The following is a 20,342-nucleotide window of genomic DNA, read 5'->3' on the forward strand; positions in this document are numbered from 1 at the left end:
ATATACATAATATTATTATGTTCATACATGTAGTAGTTCGTGATGTTAAGTAACAGCTGTTTATACTGTTATCTTTTATCAGTTAGTATTAGTATCACAGAATAAATTATTCTGCGGATATCACTATATCTTAGTCCGTGGTTTAAACCGGTTCAAAATGTTCAATAATTAATTTATTAATTGTGTTCGATTTACTTATGAGTTGTTTTAAATGTTGATACTCTTGGTGTATAAGGTATTAATCTAATTTACTTATATGTTAATTTCAACTGCTTATTTACATCCAGAGTTGACCTCCATAGTCCATTGTAAAGCGTGTCATTAATAACCTCGAGGAGGTAATAATTATTTGATTTACACTTTTATAGTAATCCACTGCTATTAGCTTTTAGGAGTAATATTTTCTGATCATTATGAATAGTTAGGTTTTGACATACAATAAAAAAAGAGTCCCAGGTTACTTTATAAAGCTACTGACTGGGAGTCTTTAAAAGATTTTTGTGTATGTTCAATGATTCAATTTGAACAACACCAATTTTAGATATAGAATCTAATGCCTACTGCAGTCACATTTAATTCAACTATGATAACAAATCCATCTAGCATTCTGTTTCATACTACTCAAATCTCTACACGTTATCCATTTTCATTATATGTTTTTTTTTTGATATCTTGTTTGAAACCTACTATTATTGTCTTTGTAATACTTAGTACCGATATTACTTAGTACTTGGTACTTAAAACAGTAATACCGAACACACATGTTAAAGAGGTCCCATAAATATCCCAGTGGCTTTGGTAGGATACTATAATCCCAAATATATAAGTAAATATCCATGTCTTAATTTTATAAAGTAACTAAGCATTTTTCAGTGTGGTCAGGTGAAAATTGTTTTTTTTATATCATTGTGATTTATAAAGATTGGTGCCAAATACTGCCTATGATTCATTCAATTTTATCACTAAAATCGCTAAGTCTTAACAGTTGATTCTCCATTAAAACATCTAATTTGAAAAAAAAATGTTATTTAATATTTTTTTCTAATAAGTAATTATATGCTATTTACTAATGTTTCATTTAGTTAATATAATATTTTTGTATATTAAACCATTGATCAATAGTGGTATGGTGTAACTTATAACTAGTATTAAGAAGATGCCAGGAAAAGTAAAGGTACGTGTAGTGGCTGGCCGAAATTTGCCAGTCATGGACCGGTCAAGTGATACTACTGATGCTTACGTTGAAGTCAAGCTTGGAAGCACAACATATAAGACTGATGTTTGTAGGAAGTCACTAAACCCTCAATGGAATTCCGAGTGGTATAAATTTGAAGTGAGTATTATAATATATAATATAATATAATATAATTACAAATTCTTGGTTTAAAAAGTACTTTAATTTGAATCTATTTATGATATCAGTTAGATGATATAGAACTTCAAGATGAGCCTCTTCAAATTAGAATAATGGATCATGATACATATTCAGCTAATGATGCAATTGGAAAAGTATACTTTAATTTAAATCCATTACTTTTACCACAGCCAACAGTTGTTCAATTATCAGGTCAACAAATTTTAGCAGATACGTTGATTTCAAACCAGAGTCAGACAACAGGTACAAATTATACATACCACCTTTAGCGCATAAGATATTTTTCTTAAACATACTGCATTGTTTTAGGGGGATCTGTGGTATCTGGATGGTTTCCAGTTTTTGATACAATGCATGGTATTCGAGGTGAAGTACATATCATTATAAAAGTAGAACTATTTTCAGACTTTAATAGATTTCGTCAATCTTCATGTGGAATTCAATTTTTTTACTGTTAGTATATATTTGTAAATAATATATTTATAAAATTGATTTTAAATTGATTTTTTATTTAACAGCTGGAGCGGGAATAACAGCACATACAGAATGGGTGCATGGCTTTGTTGAAGAATTAGTAGTTGAAGATGATCCTGAATATCAGTGGCTAGATAAAATTCGTACACCTCGTGCTACTAATGAAGCACGACAAACTATATTTCTAAAGCTTTCTAATGAAGTACAGAGACGTATAGGCTTAAAGGTTTTGGAGCTTGGAGCAAATGCTGTAATTGGGTTAGTTATTCTATTTTGCATTATGTTGAAAGTTGCAATGAATACCTTTCTAAAATTAAATGTATCAGACTCATTAAATATAATATTGAGGTTGGATATCTCAACATTTAGGTAATTTAATATTTAGGATTCCAAACGTAATGCTTAACTAACTATTAATTATCAGTTTTTAACACTAAGACTGAATCACAAGAGTGGTTCTATATACGTCTTATGAATTATTTAATTTGCATGAAATGCAACCATCTCTATTAGGTAACCAAAATAATGGAGTCTTACTATTTACTGTACAAAGATAATGTACTATTTTTAAAATGTTATAGGTTATCTATTTATATAATAATGAATGTTTGTCGTCTGTCTATGTGTGTATCCTTTGTGTATTCCTAAACCATTCATCCGATTGTGATGAAATTAGATACAGAGATAGATTAGATCTCTAAGAAGAAGATAGGCTAATTTTAAAAAGGTAAATTAGAGGTCCAATCCGGGAAGGTGCTCATACAGAGATTTTGAGATTTATGATGGAAATGTTTGGTTGTAAATAGTTGCTATTGGTTTTAAATGTTTTGATAATAATAATTATTAAATATTATTAAAGCGATACACCTGTTGACACAGTGGCACTTCTATGTATTTTAGTACAGAATGTCTCAAGTTCAAACCACGGTTTCTGTGGACCAATTTTTATAATATCTATATTTTATTTTTCTAGCTATAATCAATATTTTGATTTGGAAGGAGAATCTGGGATTGTTGTCCGTGGTATTGGAACTGCAGTTACATTAGTGCGACATTTGACATTACCATCAGTAAATTTAAATTTACAGCCAACAATTGACGAGTAAGTACATTATTTTTAAATTGTTATTTAAATATTTTCTTCCTATATTACTTATCTAGTCGTGTTATTATTTTATTTATGATATTATATGATAAAAAAAAATGATAAGCATACAAATTTTATTTACCTTCTACTTTTTAATACTATTATACTATTATGATGATTTACATTTTTTTTAAATAAATGAAACAATAAATTATATTTTTACAAAAGTTGAAAAATGTAAAGTTAAAATTGTATATATCATATATTTATATATAATTTATTTTGATAAACAAATTATGCATATGCAAAAATAAATGTAATGATTGCCTTTCAAAGAAAATATGTATATGTATATTGTATAATATTGTATACATTGATACTGACACAGTGGCATGTAACATAAGGTCCAAGTGTTGCTCAGGCAACACCTTAAATATGGGTGGGTGAGTATTGATAGATGAAAAAATAGGTAATTTTATAGGACGGTACAACAGAGGGGTAGTATTATGTAGGTTTCCTAAAATTATTTGAGCAACACCAATTTTTTGTATGATACACGCCACTGTACTGACGTGTTATTGATTGTCAATTAACCGACAACAATATTACCATCTAGCTAAATGTGTAATCTTAAAATATTTGAAATTTTTTAATACATTTATGTAGCAGAAAAAAATACAGTCTACTACTAAATAAGTATTAGGTAATTGTAAGTAAATATTTTCAAAACAATATTAATTATTCTCATTTTTGTTTTTATTTGTTTGAAGTTTGGATTTTCATAACTCATTTGTACAAACTGATAATATTAACCATACTAGTTCATTTATTAACAAAAATAAAAAATCCTATTCTATCCGTAAAATGTCTCCCCATATTCTAAAATCAAATACTGTAGATTTTGCTGAACTGTCTAGTATGAAAAGCTTATTTAACCAAGAAGACATGCGTACATCAAAATTTAAAAGACAAAATAGGTTTTTGAAAGCTATTACTTTCCAAAATTCTCAACAAAAAAACAAAAAAAAACAAATGTACTCTACTTCAGTAGAATCTGCTAGTTCATCATCAGATCACGATAGACATTATAATACTTGTAATTCAGCTTTAGCATTTTTAGCACAAGCTACTTTGGATTTTAATTCATCTTTTGACTTACCTTCAGAGTCTGAAGAAACACAACCCTACAATTCACGAAGTCCTTTAACCAGACAACCAAGTGTTGATACAAATCATTCTAAATTATCTTTAGAGTATTTGTTTCACCCTAATGATCAAGGCAAAAAAGCTGCACCTGATTTAATTTTACCTTCATCTAGTTCATTAAATTCGATTTCTGATTCAACGGCAGAGTCAGAAATGGCTATTGGGTTTGAAGTCTCAAAACTTAATGTACGAGAGTCATCTCCTTGTATATCTGATAACCCTACTTATTACTCAGACTCTTCAGACTCCATTGATTCAGATTCAGTTGATATTGTGAGCACAAATTCAGAATCTTTATTTCAGGAGCCAAACACTCCTCCATTGTCAAGAATAGTATCTACAGACAGACCCAATACGCCTCCGATTTCTAAAATTGTTTATCTAAGCAACATTAAACCTAGTTTTCTTAGTAGTTGTTTAACAGATGTATGTGCATCCAGAAGCGTGTCACCTTATAACTCTAGTAGTTTTAGTAATTCACAGAGTACAATTTTACACAACACGCCACCTTTGCCAATGGTCTCTAATTCTGATGTAGAATGTATAATTAACAATGAACCCAGTTTAATAAAACTCGAAGAAAATGTTTGTCCTGTTTTCTCTGATAATATAACTGCATCCGAGTGTTCTTCGCATGCTTTTAACTGTGATGACAGGAACGTTGAAACAGCCGAATCACCTAGCAAAGTCACACACCTTCCAATGCATCGAAGGTCATCAGACTCAGAAATCAATAATGCACCAAAAGGTAATATATATCTAGGGTCACTGTTTAGTTTTCCAATATATATATGGGTGTTTATGTATATTGTTTAGATATATTATTTGTATTCTATGATAATTATTATTTATTACAGTCTTACAAAAACTCATAATTTTTTGAATTTTTTTTATGTCATTGTTTTTAAAATGTTAAGTCTTAAACTAGATTTATATTTACTTGTATGATTTATATTTTATCCATTTAAAAAAAAAAATGTTTTAGTAATATATTTTTTATCTATTACAATGCCTATGTTATTTGTTTGTCATAAATTCACTTTTATTTATTCATAATAAAATTATTTAAACTGCTCCAAGATGAAGATGATGCATGATGCATGATAACTATACTTTGTATGAAATGAAGTTTACAATTATTTATATTTTATACATCTTAACTCATGAGTCATAACAAATTAATTTCACAAATTCTTATAATTTTATTATTTAAATATAATAGGTTAATAAAACTAACTATTAAAATTAAAATATAATAAATATATAAAATAATTTTTTTCAGTCACGTGAACATTTTTTGTAATCAGGTAAGAACAATAATATGTTGTGTGTACATTTTCTTCATTATGCACTATTCATCAGTGGTATTAGAAATTCTTTCGTCCAAAATGTTCAATATTACGATCTCCTAACTTTTTCTGTGTGCCATTCAATAGGTTCTTCATCTAAGTTTAATATATTTTAATTGTTTGTTAGCCTTTAAATTTTGTTATTATGGCTAATACATAATAACCATTTTTATACAAGGTATGAACTATATAAATAATTGCTGCTCCTCTAAATACGCCTCGGTTAATTATTTTGTACAGTATATATTCTACTTAGTCTGTAGTCTGCTGTATTGTTCTATCTTGGCGAATTATACATTTTGATTATTTCTTACTATTAATTCTTACTTTCATACATTACTTATTATACATTTACACTTCACATAAGTTTGGTTAATAATCAACTAATAAATATACAACATAAGTATGATAGTTAGTGTTTTGTTTAGTGCATGGTGGTGGAGGGTGAATAATTTGTATTCTACACTATATACAGGGGCGTATTATAGAGGAGAGGCATAAATAAAAAATTCAAATTATACATGGTTATAAGTTATCTCATATTTTATATCTCAAAATAATCTAATAATAAAGTATAAATCACTGTGAATGGATGTGCCCCCCTTAAATACGTCCCAGACTACACAACTGCATAGAATAAAATATGATATTGATACAATTTATTGAATAATCCTCCACAGTAACATGTTAATTATTTAACTATTAAAAGCTCTTTTTTACCAAAGAAATATGTCCATACTTATAAACATAAATACAAATACATGAGAAAATCAATAGTACATATCCATGCATCATTCTGAACTATAAATATATAATAAAATAATCTTATATTATAATTTCATTTACAAAATAAGGTTGAAAAAAGTTAATTCTTAATGATTTTTATATTTATTACAATTTAATGTATTAAATATGATAATCACATATTTCACTAATACAGTATAACCAGAACAATTTTAATTAGTATAGTTATAAACAATTTAGTAAATATTGTATACATGAATTTCGAATGATTATATTTATTAAAAGACGTTAAGCACGTATAATAAAATTATTTACAATATTATAATATATATCTATTGCTTATAACTTATATTAACAATAAATTAATAAATTTTAAGGTAATAGTTTAACGGGAAGTGGAAGTTCAACAGTTAGTTCACATCGATCACACGGACACACAATGTTTCATCGCTCAATTTTAAGCAAAGACACATTGGATGCAATGGAATATCCATTTCTTACAATGACCAAATATCCTCCTGGTTTTGTTGTTCATTTAGGTTAGTGAATAGTTTTAAATTAAATTACTAAATAATCATTTTTTTAAACTATAAAGTAATTTAACAAAAAAAAATATTTAGGTGGTATGGTAAATGCAAAATCAGTTAAACTGCTCGAACGCATGTCCAACATGGAAGAACCAGAAAGTAGAGACTCTTGGTGGAGTGAATTAAGACTTGAAATGAGATCACACGCAAGAGCATTGTCTTGTAATGTAATTTTGGGTTATTCCGAACATACTTCAATATGGTATATACTATATAAGATAATTCAATAATATTTATTAATTAAGTTTAAGGTTTAAGTACTATTGTAACAGATAGTGTAAACAAAAATTGAGTAAAAAGAAAGTATATTTAATATAGCAATAGCATTAAGTATATTTAGTAGAAACTATTAGTTACTAGTACTTAGTACCAGTTAGTGGTCCTATTTTCAACAGTAACTGAATAGTAATTCTTATGTGTTAGGTGTATAACTTAGTTTTTTTTTTTTTATTGATCTTAAGCATTGGCGACTATGGCCATTAGGATTTTGTAGGGGGGTTACAGTTGGCTTAGAAACACATGAGCATGTAAGGCTAGAATTCGTCACTAAAATCCTGGGTGGTCACTGGTCCTGGTTTAAAATTTTTGTTTTAGGGGAGGGGGGGATATCTAACAATAGGCTTGCTATTAATCAATATTTATAAATACTACATAAATATTAAATATTTGGTACCTACTCTTTTAAGTTTAAACTATACACATTCCAATGAAAAAGCAATCAAAATGTTATAATTTATTTTATTAAAACAACATATTGTTATAATTTTTGTACAGTGATGATGTATGTGTGTTGAGTGCAATGGGAACAGCTGCAGTTGTAAACCTTATGCCATCAGTAAATCCAGGTGGATATTTTTCTGGAATTTATCCCAGTGCACCTCTTGCAGATATACCAGAACCTTCAATCTCAAGTACATATGTGAGTTAATAGAAAATTACTTTTAAAACATAAAATTAAACAATACTATTCAACACTATTAAAACTAATGTTGTTAAAATAATAAAAAAATTAAACAACAAATATTTTTAAAAGATTGTTTGAATACATCTAATTTATTTATTTTTAATAAGTTAACGCTTGAGATTTTTTTTTTATAGTTATTAGATACTGTTAGGGTTTAATTTTTTCTTTTAGTAACCCATATTCAATAACTAAAGATTTTCAAATTGATTCATATTTTGCAAAATAAACATGAGAAATTGTAATATTATATTTAATTTATTTTGGTCTATTTTAGCTTATTTAATTTTTTACGTCCGGTTTTGTGTACATTATACATGTATGTTTTATATTATATTTTTGTTGAAAAAATAAGGTAACGATCATTGTATTACTTATGTAATCAGTAATCACCATTGCACAATATTTTTTCTTGTTTATTTTTAGTTTTTAGTGCTCTTAAGAATTTTATGTTTTCATATTATAACAAATATTTTATTATTCAAAATTTATTTTTAGTCATGTAACAGTAGAACTCATAAACACTCTTCAAGTAATAGTCATGAAAAATTGGATTCTTTACCATGTTCTATTTGTCACATACCATATAATGAGCATAGTGTACCATTTTCTATGAATATGAAGTATTGTTCCACATGCAAGTAAGAAACTTAACTTAAGATTTGTTTTGAATCTTATTAATTCTATTTTATACTGTTTTGTACATATAGGCGATATAAAGTACCACATATACTTTTATCGTCATTGGAACCTATGGAAAGACTTACTATTCGTGGTACTGGAACTCTATTGCAAACGTTTGTTTGCCGTAATAAACGTGAACTTAAAGGAGAGATGAACGCTAAAGAAATATCGGATGGATTACCATTTCTTGAATATGAACTGCATAGTCAGTTATTGAATAAATTACGAGTGAAAGGAATGAATGCCATTTTTGGACTTAAAGTAAATAAGTTGCTATAATCTTGGTAGGTTGATAATCCTTCATTTGTTTAGATTCAAGTTTGTCTTGGTGAACGAGTGGTGTCTTTGCATGCTACTGGTACTGCTATGTACATTACTTGTTTGCCTGAACCACCACTACCATTAGTAAAAGCTGGTAAATCTTGGGCTCACCCAGATCAACAACAAGTATTACGTGCTCAAAAGTTACTTAACGATGCTGTGGTTAATAATAGACAACATTATCATCTTATTCAAAAAGTAATGATATTGGTATATAAATACTATAATATAACAAAATGTAATTGTTATTATTACTTTATTCATAGGAAGATGAATCTGAAAATATGTCTTCTAACAGTACCGGAAAAACTACTTTACCTGATATAAACTTAAGTTATGGAAATAGAGACACGTGTATTTTAGAAGTATAAATTATCTTAAGCATTTTTTTTTAAGTTAAGAAATAATAATTCAACTCATTTTTGTTTTTAGATGGATGATGCAGAGGATTTAGATGTAGTATCTCAATTGTTAGAGCCAACTCCTCCAGGTTCATTTTTACTATCCAATACCGATGTTCTTCCTGGAACTGGTTCAGAAGTATTCCCTATGGAACCAGTGTGTAATTTGCAAATGTTTACTCAAGTTTGGCGATCTAAAGCACATTACACCAATGGAAACTTTGACAAACAACTTCAACGAATGCTTCAAGTAAGCCATATTTGCTATAAAAACCAACAGAAAAATATCTGCATAATATACATTTATAATTTTTAGGGATTATTTTTCAAACTTAGGAGGATGACACCATGTGGACTGGGAAAACTATCATTTAAGATTGATATTCCAGAACCAGATGAATTGCAAATATCAATTGTTGGTTAGTTATCTTTATTTTCTCATTAGCCATCAAGGCATTCGTGTAGCAGGTGATCTACTACCTCTTTTTAGGTGTATCCGGTGATCTACCATATTGTACAAGGTGTTGTTGGTGACCTACAATTATTATTACCTATTATTATATTATATTATACGCACATTATCATAGACCGCAGTGGGACAGTATTGCGATAACGATTAATGACATTTACAATATGACTACGACTCTTTAGCAATGTTGCTGGATAGGTTAGTTTTAAATTGTTCATTGGTTGGAGTTTGTCTATAATACGTGCGTCTGAATTTTATAAAATAATTGTTGATGAAAAATCAACTGTAAATTTTTTTCTTAAAAGGAAATACAATAGAGGCAGGATTCTACTAGGCGCAGTGGTGGATCCATGGTTTAATTTTGGATTTAATAATTCCATTATTATTATTACTTATATTATTAATTGAAAATAACAACATAATATTTTATGGAGTTGAGCTCTTAGTGATGGTTCTAGTATTTTTTTTTTTTTTCAGGGAGTTTATTTATTCCTTTCCCCCGACCAAACACATTGTGGTCAGGTTTTGGTAGATAATAAGTAGATGAGTTGACAAGTAAATCAACTACCATTATATCAATAAGATGGCATTTTGAAGATGCACATCATTATTAGATACAGTGGATTCCGCGTAATGTGGGCACCGGTTAATATAGGCATCCGCGGAATACGTGCAAAATGGTACGGTCCCAATTCTTATATATACTGATTACTAACTTACTAATTTCGGTTTATACGGGCAACTGCTTAATGTGGGGAAATGAGTTTGGTCCCAACATGTCCACATTAAGCGGTATCTTCTGTAATTGGTTGCTGAATAAGTACTTTTGGCTATTATATCAAAACAATTGAGGCTATAAGATGCAAAATGAACACTATCAGACAAATCAAACATCAATAATATAATTAATTAAATATTAGTTGAATTTTCATTTTAGGTATGGCATTAGGTCTTGGCGAATCTGACAAAACAACTGCCAAACAAATTTTAAGACGAAGACAGTTACCTTTAAAAGATTTTGAGCAAAAAACCGGTAAGTCTACAATTTATTATACCACTAATATACGATAAATAAATAAAATTATACCAAATAATACAATTTATTATTGGTTATACTTTTTTTTTTTTTTTATTGACAACCAATGTATTTATTTAATTATAAATATTTTTCAATTTTTTAAGGCTATGCTTCTATTTTATAATTTGTTTTGTATAGAAGAACTTATTTTTAAGTTAGAAGAAGATGTTTCATTAGGTCACGGGGAAAAAAAAGTAAGAAAATTTGAACGAGCACCTCGTCCGAATAGACTGTCGACACATGTAAGTTAATATTTCCTAAATGTATCAATACACTAATTTATTTATTTTTTAATTAGTTTTATACATTATACATAATGTGTGATATAATTACAGGCTGCTCCAAAAGATAGATATGGTGTGGATATTACACCAATGACTTACATACCTGGTGCCAAGATCGAACGATACTTAGGAAATTTAAATTTTTTTTTTATACGTGAAAGCACATGCATTAGAGAGGTAAAAAAATACGTGATTAAGTAATTTAATTTTTATAACTAATTTATTTATAATTTAGAGTGGTGGTCTAAGTGGCTTTGTTCATTGTTTTGTTGCCGAAGTAATGGCAATAGTACGTGCACATGTAACCGCACTTGGTGGAAATGCAATGGTAGCTTACTTTATGAATGAATGTATTTTGCTTAATAATCCTCATAAAAATCAAGTAAGTTATATAGAACAATGATAATAAGTAGGATTCGGGACTTGTTGCACTAAAAATTATCAAAATATACAGTTAAAATTGTCAAAATATGCTTAAATATCTGCAGCTAAATTTTGTATTATTTTTGAAAAATGCATAAAACATGATATAACATATTACAATTTTGGAAATAAAAAACTCAAAAATAAGTAGGTACATAATTATTAATTAATATAATGAAAATAATTTCTACTCTGATTGTACTAATTCTAATGTATATAGATTTATTGATTAATATAGAGATTATAAGTGCATGTTGTGGGCATTTTTAAACTATACTGAAATAAATCAACTTGATTCTTAAAAATACTGGCACATGTACTAGGTTGAGAAATAACGTGAAATGAGAACAGCCTGATAAATGAACACGTATCTTCGTACAATCTAGAATGTAGATGTCGATTAGTTTTACCACAGTTTTGACACAAATATACTCATAAAATCTTAGTACCTATGTACCATACCTATATATAATAGGAGAGGGGTTTAGAGGTAAGCCTCCTCCAACAATTTTAACCCCTCCCTAACATTTTCTAAAATTTTTTTTAGCTTATTGAATAGGGTTTCAGGGATTAGCTTCCCCAAATCTCAGGAGGTATTGCCTATTTGCACTTATGCTACACGAACATAATTTATTTAAAGAAATATTTTTCAATGATATACAAATTTGATTTTTCTTGACAATTTTACTTACATAAAAATATGAAATGTGCTAAAAATTACTCAAATATGTATTTTTCCTAAAATATAACAAAATATGCAAATACAAAGTTTTGTAATTAATTTTGTCATTTCATAAAACAAATTTATAACTTACCTAAAATAGTCCACGACCACTATAAAAAAACATGCAAATGAAAGAAGTCTCAAACCCTAATAATAAGACTTTAAAATATTAGTGTAAACTCATTTCTACGGTGACTAAATAAAAATAATAATCCTCTTGCCACTTCAACTTGGGTTTCTACTTATAGTATATACATATAATTCTATATATAATTTCTTTATTATTACTGATTATACTGGTAAAAATAAACACATATTCAATACCTAATTATTTCATTATAATTTTAGGGACAATGTCTTCTAAATGTTGGAGGTGATGTAGTTGAAGTATCATACTTTAATGAGGATTAGTTATTACTTATTAGATTATTGTTGTATATTTGTATATGTATAGCTTTTTATAAATTATAAATATTTTTAATTGACAATGATCTTTTTCAAATAATTATTTAACATCTATAATATGTTTATATACCTAGTTGACAATAATGATTTACTAGACTTATGTACTTAAACAAAAACTTTTAAAATCAATTTTTAGTTAATTATGCTTGCATTAAGTAAGATATTAACAAATTACTATAGGTTTTTAAAATAATTAAATGAATCTCTTATTTTGTAGCAGTTGTTTATTATTTATTGATATGTACTTCATTTTTGTTTTTGTAAATATTCTACTAACAAATTTTAAAAAACTATAAAACTATAAAATATTTCTTGTAAAAAGTAAAATATATTTTAATAAAATATTTTACATTTCAATTTTTTTTTTTTTTTGTAAAACAATTATTTGTTTCTTTCTTGAAATTTTAATTGCATTTAATAACTTAAAATGGTTGTTAGATAGCAAACAAAATTTAGAACGAATATAAATTGAGTTATACGTGTCAGAATTTAATAATGTATTGATAAATATATATGTGTAGTAATTTTGGTATTTTATTTTATTTATTACTCTAAACTAAAGTATAAATGTTGATTCAAATATTTATTATATATTCAAAAAAAGGACTGATTTAATATGTATCTTATTCTTCTCTTTAAAATTATTTATCTTGATTAGAAATAGTTCATTTTAACCATGAATGTAGATTCTGAGTGGAATGATGAATATATTAACTATTGGTTTAAAAATAATGTGTTTTTTTTATTTATTTGTATGTAATCACGTTTTGGTGCAGGACATTCCTTAACTTTGAGAATAGTTTCTGGTAACATATTTGATATAATTGGTACTTTGGGGTTGAAAATATAAAATCGGAGTAATTTTCTCTATTAGCAACAGATTTGTAAAAATTAATTTTTAGTAAAGTACTTTTATTAATAATTATGCAAAACTAACAACAAAATTAAAAAGGTGGAGAAACAGTAATATTTATTTTCAATACCAGAGTTTCAGTTATCAAAGGAACAATTTAGTAAGTCTATTTATTGAAAGTGAATCTAGTTGGTACTTTGGAAGATAAAAGTAAATAATTCGCTATAGTTTGCAAAAGTGTCAGGAAAAACAAATAAAATATTAAGGAAAAACTAAGATTGTTACGCAAAACCAGTTTTAAAAAAAATCGGATGTTGTTTTTTAATATAACTAAAAAAAAAACCATAGATCCATAACATTATCACAAAATGTTTGTATTAACAATTTCTATGTACCATACAATTTTCGAAATATTGCGATTCTTTTTGAGCTATTTGTAGGTATAGGGTCAAGTGGGATAAATGAAAATAGGGGTAATTGGAAACAATATTAATTTTTTATCGATGGGTGGTGATAATAAATTCTCATTTGACCCTTAGCCACTAAGTAATAAGGGGCAAATGAAATATGTATACATTCAAGTAATATAAATCAATGCTAATAACAAATATTTCGATGACTTAGTTCAAAAATGTTGTAGATATGTGAAAAATAATAATTTTATACTAGAACCAATTCAAGTTTTTTTTATTTTGTATGTATCACCGAAGAGATTAAGGAATAATTAAACCAAATTTAACTGTTGTAATGCAATGCTTATTTACCATACCAATAATATATAAGAAAACCATAAATAAAAGACATTTAAAAGTTAAGTTGTGGCTTGATCTTAAGTTAAAACCGTACTTAACACATTTATTAAGATATACCGCCAACATTTTGGCACAATATCATAGAGGATAAAAATGTTGTAAGTGCTCATTAACACATTATTATTTATTGGACAACTGTTATAAGTACACAAAGTATAAGAATTAACACATTTTTGAAGTAACAATAAAGTATTACTGGTACTTACCACAATAAACTACTCTATATGACAGTTCAAATATGACAACATGTACTATATCAGATACCTACCTATCACATTTTTGAAAACATTAAATATTAATATTCCCTAAAGGAACAGATACTTAATCTATTTTCGTCCAAAAAGTACTTTTTTTTAACTAAAATCTTTGAACTAAGCCATCTAATTTTTTTAATGCCCCTGAGGTCATTCCTACAGATAACATACTTACAAATTTGTTTGTTTACATTTACCCCAAAATATATGTTGAATTTGTGAATTAGATCATAATGCAGAAATTGCCTACCATTGTTGTGACAACTAATAACTGTATTAAATATGGGAATTTAAAAATATTGCTTACAATTACCCCACTTGACCATAAGTAAATTTTGAGTCTTATTAGTTTTTTTAAATTATTGTCGATAAAATATTTTTCGCTAGTCAAATAACTTGAAAATGTAATACAACGGTTCTTATAAGTTGTTGTTAGTGGAAATTAAAAAATAAAGTTGAAAATAAATCTACAATAATATTTATGACCGTCTGGAGTTAAAATCTTGATAAAATTCATCAAAATCACGAAAATTTGCAAATTATTTCAAGTTAAAAAATAATAAAATATTGTCTATTTATATATAACATTTTACATTTTTATACAAGATTCTTCTTAAGTTTTCCTACATTTAACAAAAAAATAATTTACCCGAAAGTCGAATTCTCATGCAACGATTTCCTTATTTTGTTGTTATTCAAAAACTATTAACCGTACTTGAAATGTTCATGAAATGTTTATTTTGTAATTTGAAATTTAAATAAAATGGTATTCCTTGGGTCAAAATGCATGACAATTTAATACAAGGTTCCTTATAAGTTGTTATAATATCAGTTGATAAATTATTATTATTATTTTGTGTCAAGCAATCTTGTATATAAATACGACTAGGATTAAAAAGAATTAAAAGAGTAGATGGGGTACAATGGTAGATAGCTTCCACGCAGTGTACCCCGGGCAACGTTTATCGGCTAAAGATCTACCACTGAGCACGCAGAGAATCTTTTAGTTTTGTGTCAAAAGGTGCACAATAAAATCTCTGCACCACAAACAACCTCCCTTTCTATAGTTGATAAATATTAAATATCTATATGCCAGATTTTTTTTCATAAGTATTTAAGTTCAAATATTGACAAAATTTATCAAAATCTCGAACATTTTCAAATTTACTGTAGTAAAAAAATTGAAAAATGTTCGATTTTTATTGATGAGGATTTAAAGTTTAAAACAAGGATTCTCCTAAATAGTTCATACTATAACCAACAAATCTAAAAAAAAAATATATTAACACAGTTATTTTTTACAGACATTTTAAGTTCAAGTTTGGATGAGATTACATATTAAAACCAAGAATAACGATTTTAGTTATTTTTTTGTAATTTAAAAATATTATTTGTGGGTGTATGAAAGTATGAAACTTTTAGAGTATATTATTATATTATGTTATACACCCAATGATATTTTAAAATGTAATTTTTTTGACAAAAATTAATTTAACTAATGACTAATAGTAAAATAAATTACTTTAATCACAATAATATCATCAAATATACTTACTAATATTATAGGCTGACAGTCTTCGCCCAGAATCATTTTTCGTACCTGTACAATGATTTTTTATAATTAAATTCAAATGTATCACCATCCATTACAGTGGACTCACTTGCAATTTACTGCACAGCAGAGTGACACCCACTTACCCGTTTTTTCTTCGTAATTCCGAAATTTTATCTGATTACTATGATAGTTGGTAAAATTGGCATGAGGTAGGTCTATTTTGGTAGAAAACACAGCCTGGATTAAATAAATAATATAATAAAAATATGTATATTATCATTGACTATTGAGTATGTTTACAATATATACTCAAATATTCATCGATATGTAATATACACACAATAGTGGTGTACTGGTGTAGCTAAATAGCCTATTCAGGACGCCGCGTGTTCATCATTTTACAATTGAAATTTGAAATGCAATTTTAAACAAAAAACCGAGGAAGTAGGTCTGCTGTATAGTAGGTTTGAAAATTCGAGTGTACTTCCACTACTTCAATAGAATAGGCCATTGTAATGGATGTATTAAATTTGAATTCATTTGATGTAGGTAATAGGTATGTACCTACTATGTAGTATACTAGTATGTACCCGCTGTACAGCTTTATATAAAATGATTCTGAGCTTCCACTTCTCTCTTCTCTTGAGTGCTTTATAGTTTCGTAAATATTCCTGTTTTTCCAAAATTGCATGATGATTTTGAATTTGATAAATACTGGGAATTTTTACTTCTGTCTTCCCAAAGTATAAACAAAATTCAACTTTCTACCAAAAACCACCCTCAATATTGAAGATAGAACCAATTTTTTTTTTGCTGTAGGTATAGTGTCTCCAACACAAGAAAAACAAATCATTGAAAAATCAATACATAGATTGTGCTCACTGCTCAGATTAGAATCTAAAATTGGGTAATCAGCAATAAATTAGGTATTTTAATTATAGATTACCCTTTGTATCATTCATACGAATTGTTGGGTAATATTATCATGTTGGTGCACTTTGGCACCATGCTGTTTTCCAATCACCAAAATATTTTGGTAAATAATTGTTAGTTGCTGAAAATATAATGATATCATTTGTCTGTACCTGCTTCAACATTAGTCTCAATTAATTTGTAATTATTGTTAAAAAAAAAAAAAAAACAATAATAATATCGTAAAGCCAAATTAATAGGTACCTCGTATTTATATAATATTTATTAGTACAATAATGATTATTTTTAATTGTAGGTATTTTATATAACATTATTATTGCTATAAACAAATCAACGATACATTTAATTTAACTATTTGAAATAATAACTACTGAGTATTGATTTTCCATTTGTTGCAACATCAGTTATGATTTTATAAACAATAATGGAATAATAGAAATTATGTAATAGTACTATAGTAGTAATAACACTTTCAGAATCATGAATCATAATTATTGAATTTTGACGTACAATTGTTACAATTAAGTAAATATTTACGTTTTTAATATACCTACATTTATATGAATTATATAATCAAACTTAAAAGTATTAAAGTTTGAATTAACTTTAATCTTTAAATGTAATAATTATTAATTATTTAGTCAATTATTATTATTTATTGATCATTGTTTCCAATCTATAATACCTTTTTATCGTTAAAAAAATAAAACCACTTTAAGAAACTAATTTATTTTTATTCCTCCCAGAATTTAAAATTGTAACGTTATATTCAAACCAAGAAAATCAAAAAAAAAAAATGACAAAAATATCTTTGGAATCGATTATTTTTTTTTTTTAAATCATCAGTTACAGAAAAATAAGTTATAATTTTTGGTAAAGATGAGATGAGTTTATGAACAATAACTTTTGAGAAATGTTCTACCTAACAGGAATCGACAATATCAAAGTCATAAAAAAAAAGTTATAATCAGAATTTATAAAATTCATTATAAATTAGTAACAACTAACAATAGACGCACAAAAAATCGTCTGTAGCATAAGTATTTCGAGTGATTCAGTGATTGGCAATTATCAACGTTCTACTTCATTTTGGATAGCCTATATACTGTCTAAAGAAAACCCATTTTGATTGGTTCTGCATTTCATATTTTTTACAAAAAAGATCGCTGGAAAAGATGCATTCTACTAAAAAAAAATGTCTGTGTATTTTTCTGTGAAATATAGCGATTTAGTAATTTTTCATTACTGACGAAGTCTCGTCATTATTTTTTTGCCTTGATTTTGTGGCGCCCCAATTTTAATCCGTCTATTGTTTTAATTGTGTTCTACAATAGTTATCGGCAAAAGTCTTGTGTTTAGTTACAAGCTCTTGAATAATAGATCGCAATGGCGACCGTTCTTGATAGAATGGCCCAGCTAGGTGCCGCATCAGTACGTCATGCTACGTTTGCAGTTATCTGTGTGCTGTGGCCTGTGGGCATCGCTTACGGTGAGCCATAAATTCATATTTAATAAGTTATAATGACCGATACAACGTGGAAATGAATTCGTTTGATTGTAATGAGTACCTATGCAAAACTACAGGTCTGACCTAAAACTGAGTGGATAACATATACCTACTGACTTAACAAAATGTAAAATTTAAATAAAAAACTTATTTTACAGTAATAAGAATTTTTTTCATATTATCATCGGTGTGTCATAATAACATTTCCTAGTTTCACCAATTAATATATTGATAGATTAAAATAAGGTTATCAATTAATTTTTCAAAGCACCATAATAGTATATATTACAAACCTATAGATTTCGTGGACCTGAAAAAAGCATTTTTAAACTTTCGAAAATTATGAATACTGAATAATATTTAAGTCCGATGCTCGGGCGATACAAGTTGATATTTATTATGTGTAATAAAATTAAATAAAACATTTTTATGAAAATTATAAAATGTAAATTATACATTTTTACCTACCTTTATAATTTATACGTTGTTACGTTAGTTGATGAACCGATGACGTGTGCTTCGATGCATTAGGGCCACCTGAATTTGATCCACAATCGGACATCTCTGAACCCCGGACCATTCAGATTACCTAGCGTTGTTATTCAAATTGCTGTGGAAGGGGGAGTGAATTTATAAGTTGCGACGTAACATTCAATAGGCATTTTACATTTTACAATATTTGGCGGAATGTGTTAGGTGATCTTTATTTTGGACTCATCTATAATAATATGATTTGATTGTCTATGTGTTTTATAAAAAATCTATTGTAAAATAAATCTCAAAATATATTTTAATATTAGATCGAACATGCATTGCCTGTATTAAAATAATGTAAATGCAAAATTCAAATTTATGAGTTCATACAATTATTAATTTTTTAGATGGGTAGGTAGGCACTTATAAATTTCTAAATTATAAGTTTATTAATTATTTATGTTCATTACAAATAGAAAGATTGCATGTTGTAGAATTGATACTAATTTAGATTATAATCGTTGTTTTAAGGCGATACGCGTTTGACACTCATAATGTGTATGGTAAAAATAATAGATACGAATAAAAGTGCCAGTTACCTACGTCAATTATTTTCATTGGCTGGATAAATATTATTAAACTGTCCGTTCTGAAGTGTTTTAACAAAATAAAACATTTATTGTTTGTAGGTATGTGTGAGAATATTACAGTACTTATAATTTATTTTTCTTTAATTAATTCTGTTTGTTTAAAGTACTGCAAAGGCTAAAGCACTGGACTGCGAATTGATATGTGGTCAACAATATAAGATAATTATATAACGTACTACTACTTACATACTTATATTTATATAAATATACACGCCATATGTTATTAGGTATTAAGGTACCTATCTAATACTATTATTTTCGTATAGGTATTTGTAGACATGTTAAATATGTTGAACTATGAATATCGAATATTATTAATGTATAAATTATAATTATAAAATGTTAAGTTTCTAAAAGCTTTACATGTTTATAGTTTGTACTCAATTAGTTATTAAATAAGTCAGTAAGTATAGTTACCACTTTACCAGACACAAATTATCAAATAACAAAAAATACCACGACTTTCCATAATATTTTTATTTTTTTTTAATTTAAAATATATGATTAAACTACTAAAAATGTATTGTTATTTACTTTAATTTTATTATTTGCGTATTTTTAAATTTAATAATAATTAATGAGAGAAACATTGATATTTTATTTTATTTTAATAAATAAAATTGTTTAATTTATTTTTTTTTTATTCATGGTACAGCATCAACTGCTAAGGTT

The 20,342-nt window shown here is 27.1% G+C and overlaps 1 protein-coding gene across 7 annotated transcripts; it reads left to right on the forward strand.

Annotated features, from left to right (window-relative positions):
- The first annotated feature begins 106 nt into the window (after window positions 1–106).
- LOC132952074 (C2 domain-containing protein 5) lies at window positions 107–13,196 on the forward strand. Of its 7 annotated transcripts, none has more exons than XM_061024209.1 (21): window positions 107–235; window positions 1,123–1,333; window positions 1,423–1,618; window positions 1,685–1,828; window positions 1,894–2,107; window positions 2,823–2,951; window positions 3,707–4,890; window positions 6,613–6,774; window positions 6,856–7,024; window positions 7,597–7,741; window positions 8,282–8,424; window positions 8,494–8,728; window positions 8,780–8,986; window positions 9,055–9,153; window positions 9,221–9,439; window positions 9,506–9,608; window positions 10,596–10,691; window positions 10,875–10,978; window positions 11,072–11,197; window positions 11,256–11,402; window positions 12,516–13,194. In XM_061024209.1, exons 2-21 carry the CDS (start codon window positions 1,157–1,159, stop codon window positions 12,576–12,578), a joined length of 4,062 nt encoding a protein of 1,353 aa, XP_060880192.1. In that variant the 5' UTR covers window positions 107–235; window positions 1,123–1,156; the 3' UTR covers window positions 12,579–13,194. The 7 variants fall into 7 exon arrangements, with proteins under 7 accessions (XP_060880192.1, XP_060880193.1, XP_060880191.1 ...); XM_061024210.1 differs by having other exon boundaries at window positions 122–338; window positions 10,878–10,978; window positions 12,516–13,196; XM_061024208.1 differs by having other exon boundaries at window positions 122–338; window positions 1,147–1,333.
- Window positions 13,197–20,342: the final 7,146 nt, after the last annotated feature.

This window comes from Metopolophium dirhodum, chromosome 9 (assembly GCF_019925205.1).
Source record: "Metopolophium dirhodum isolate CAU chromosome 9, ASM1992520v1, whole genome shotgun sequence".
NCBI lineage: Eukaryota > Metazoa > Arthropoda > Insecta > Hemiptera > Aphididae > Metopolophium > Metopolophium dirhodum.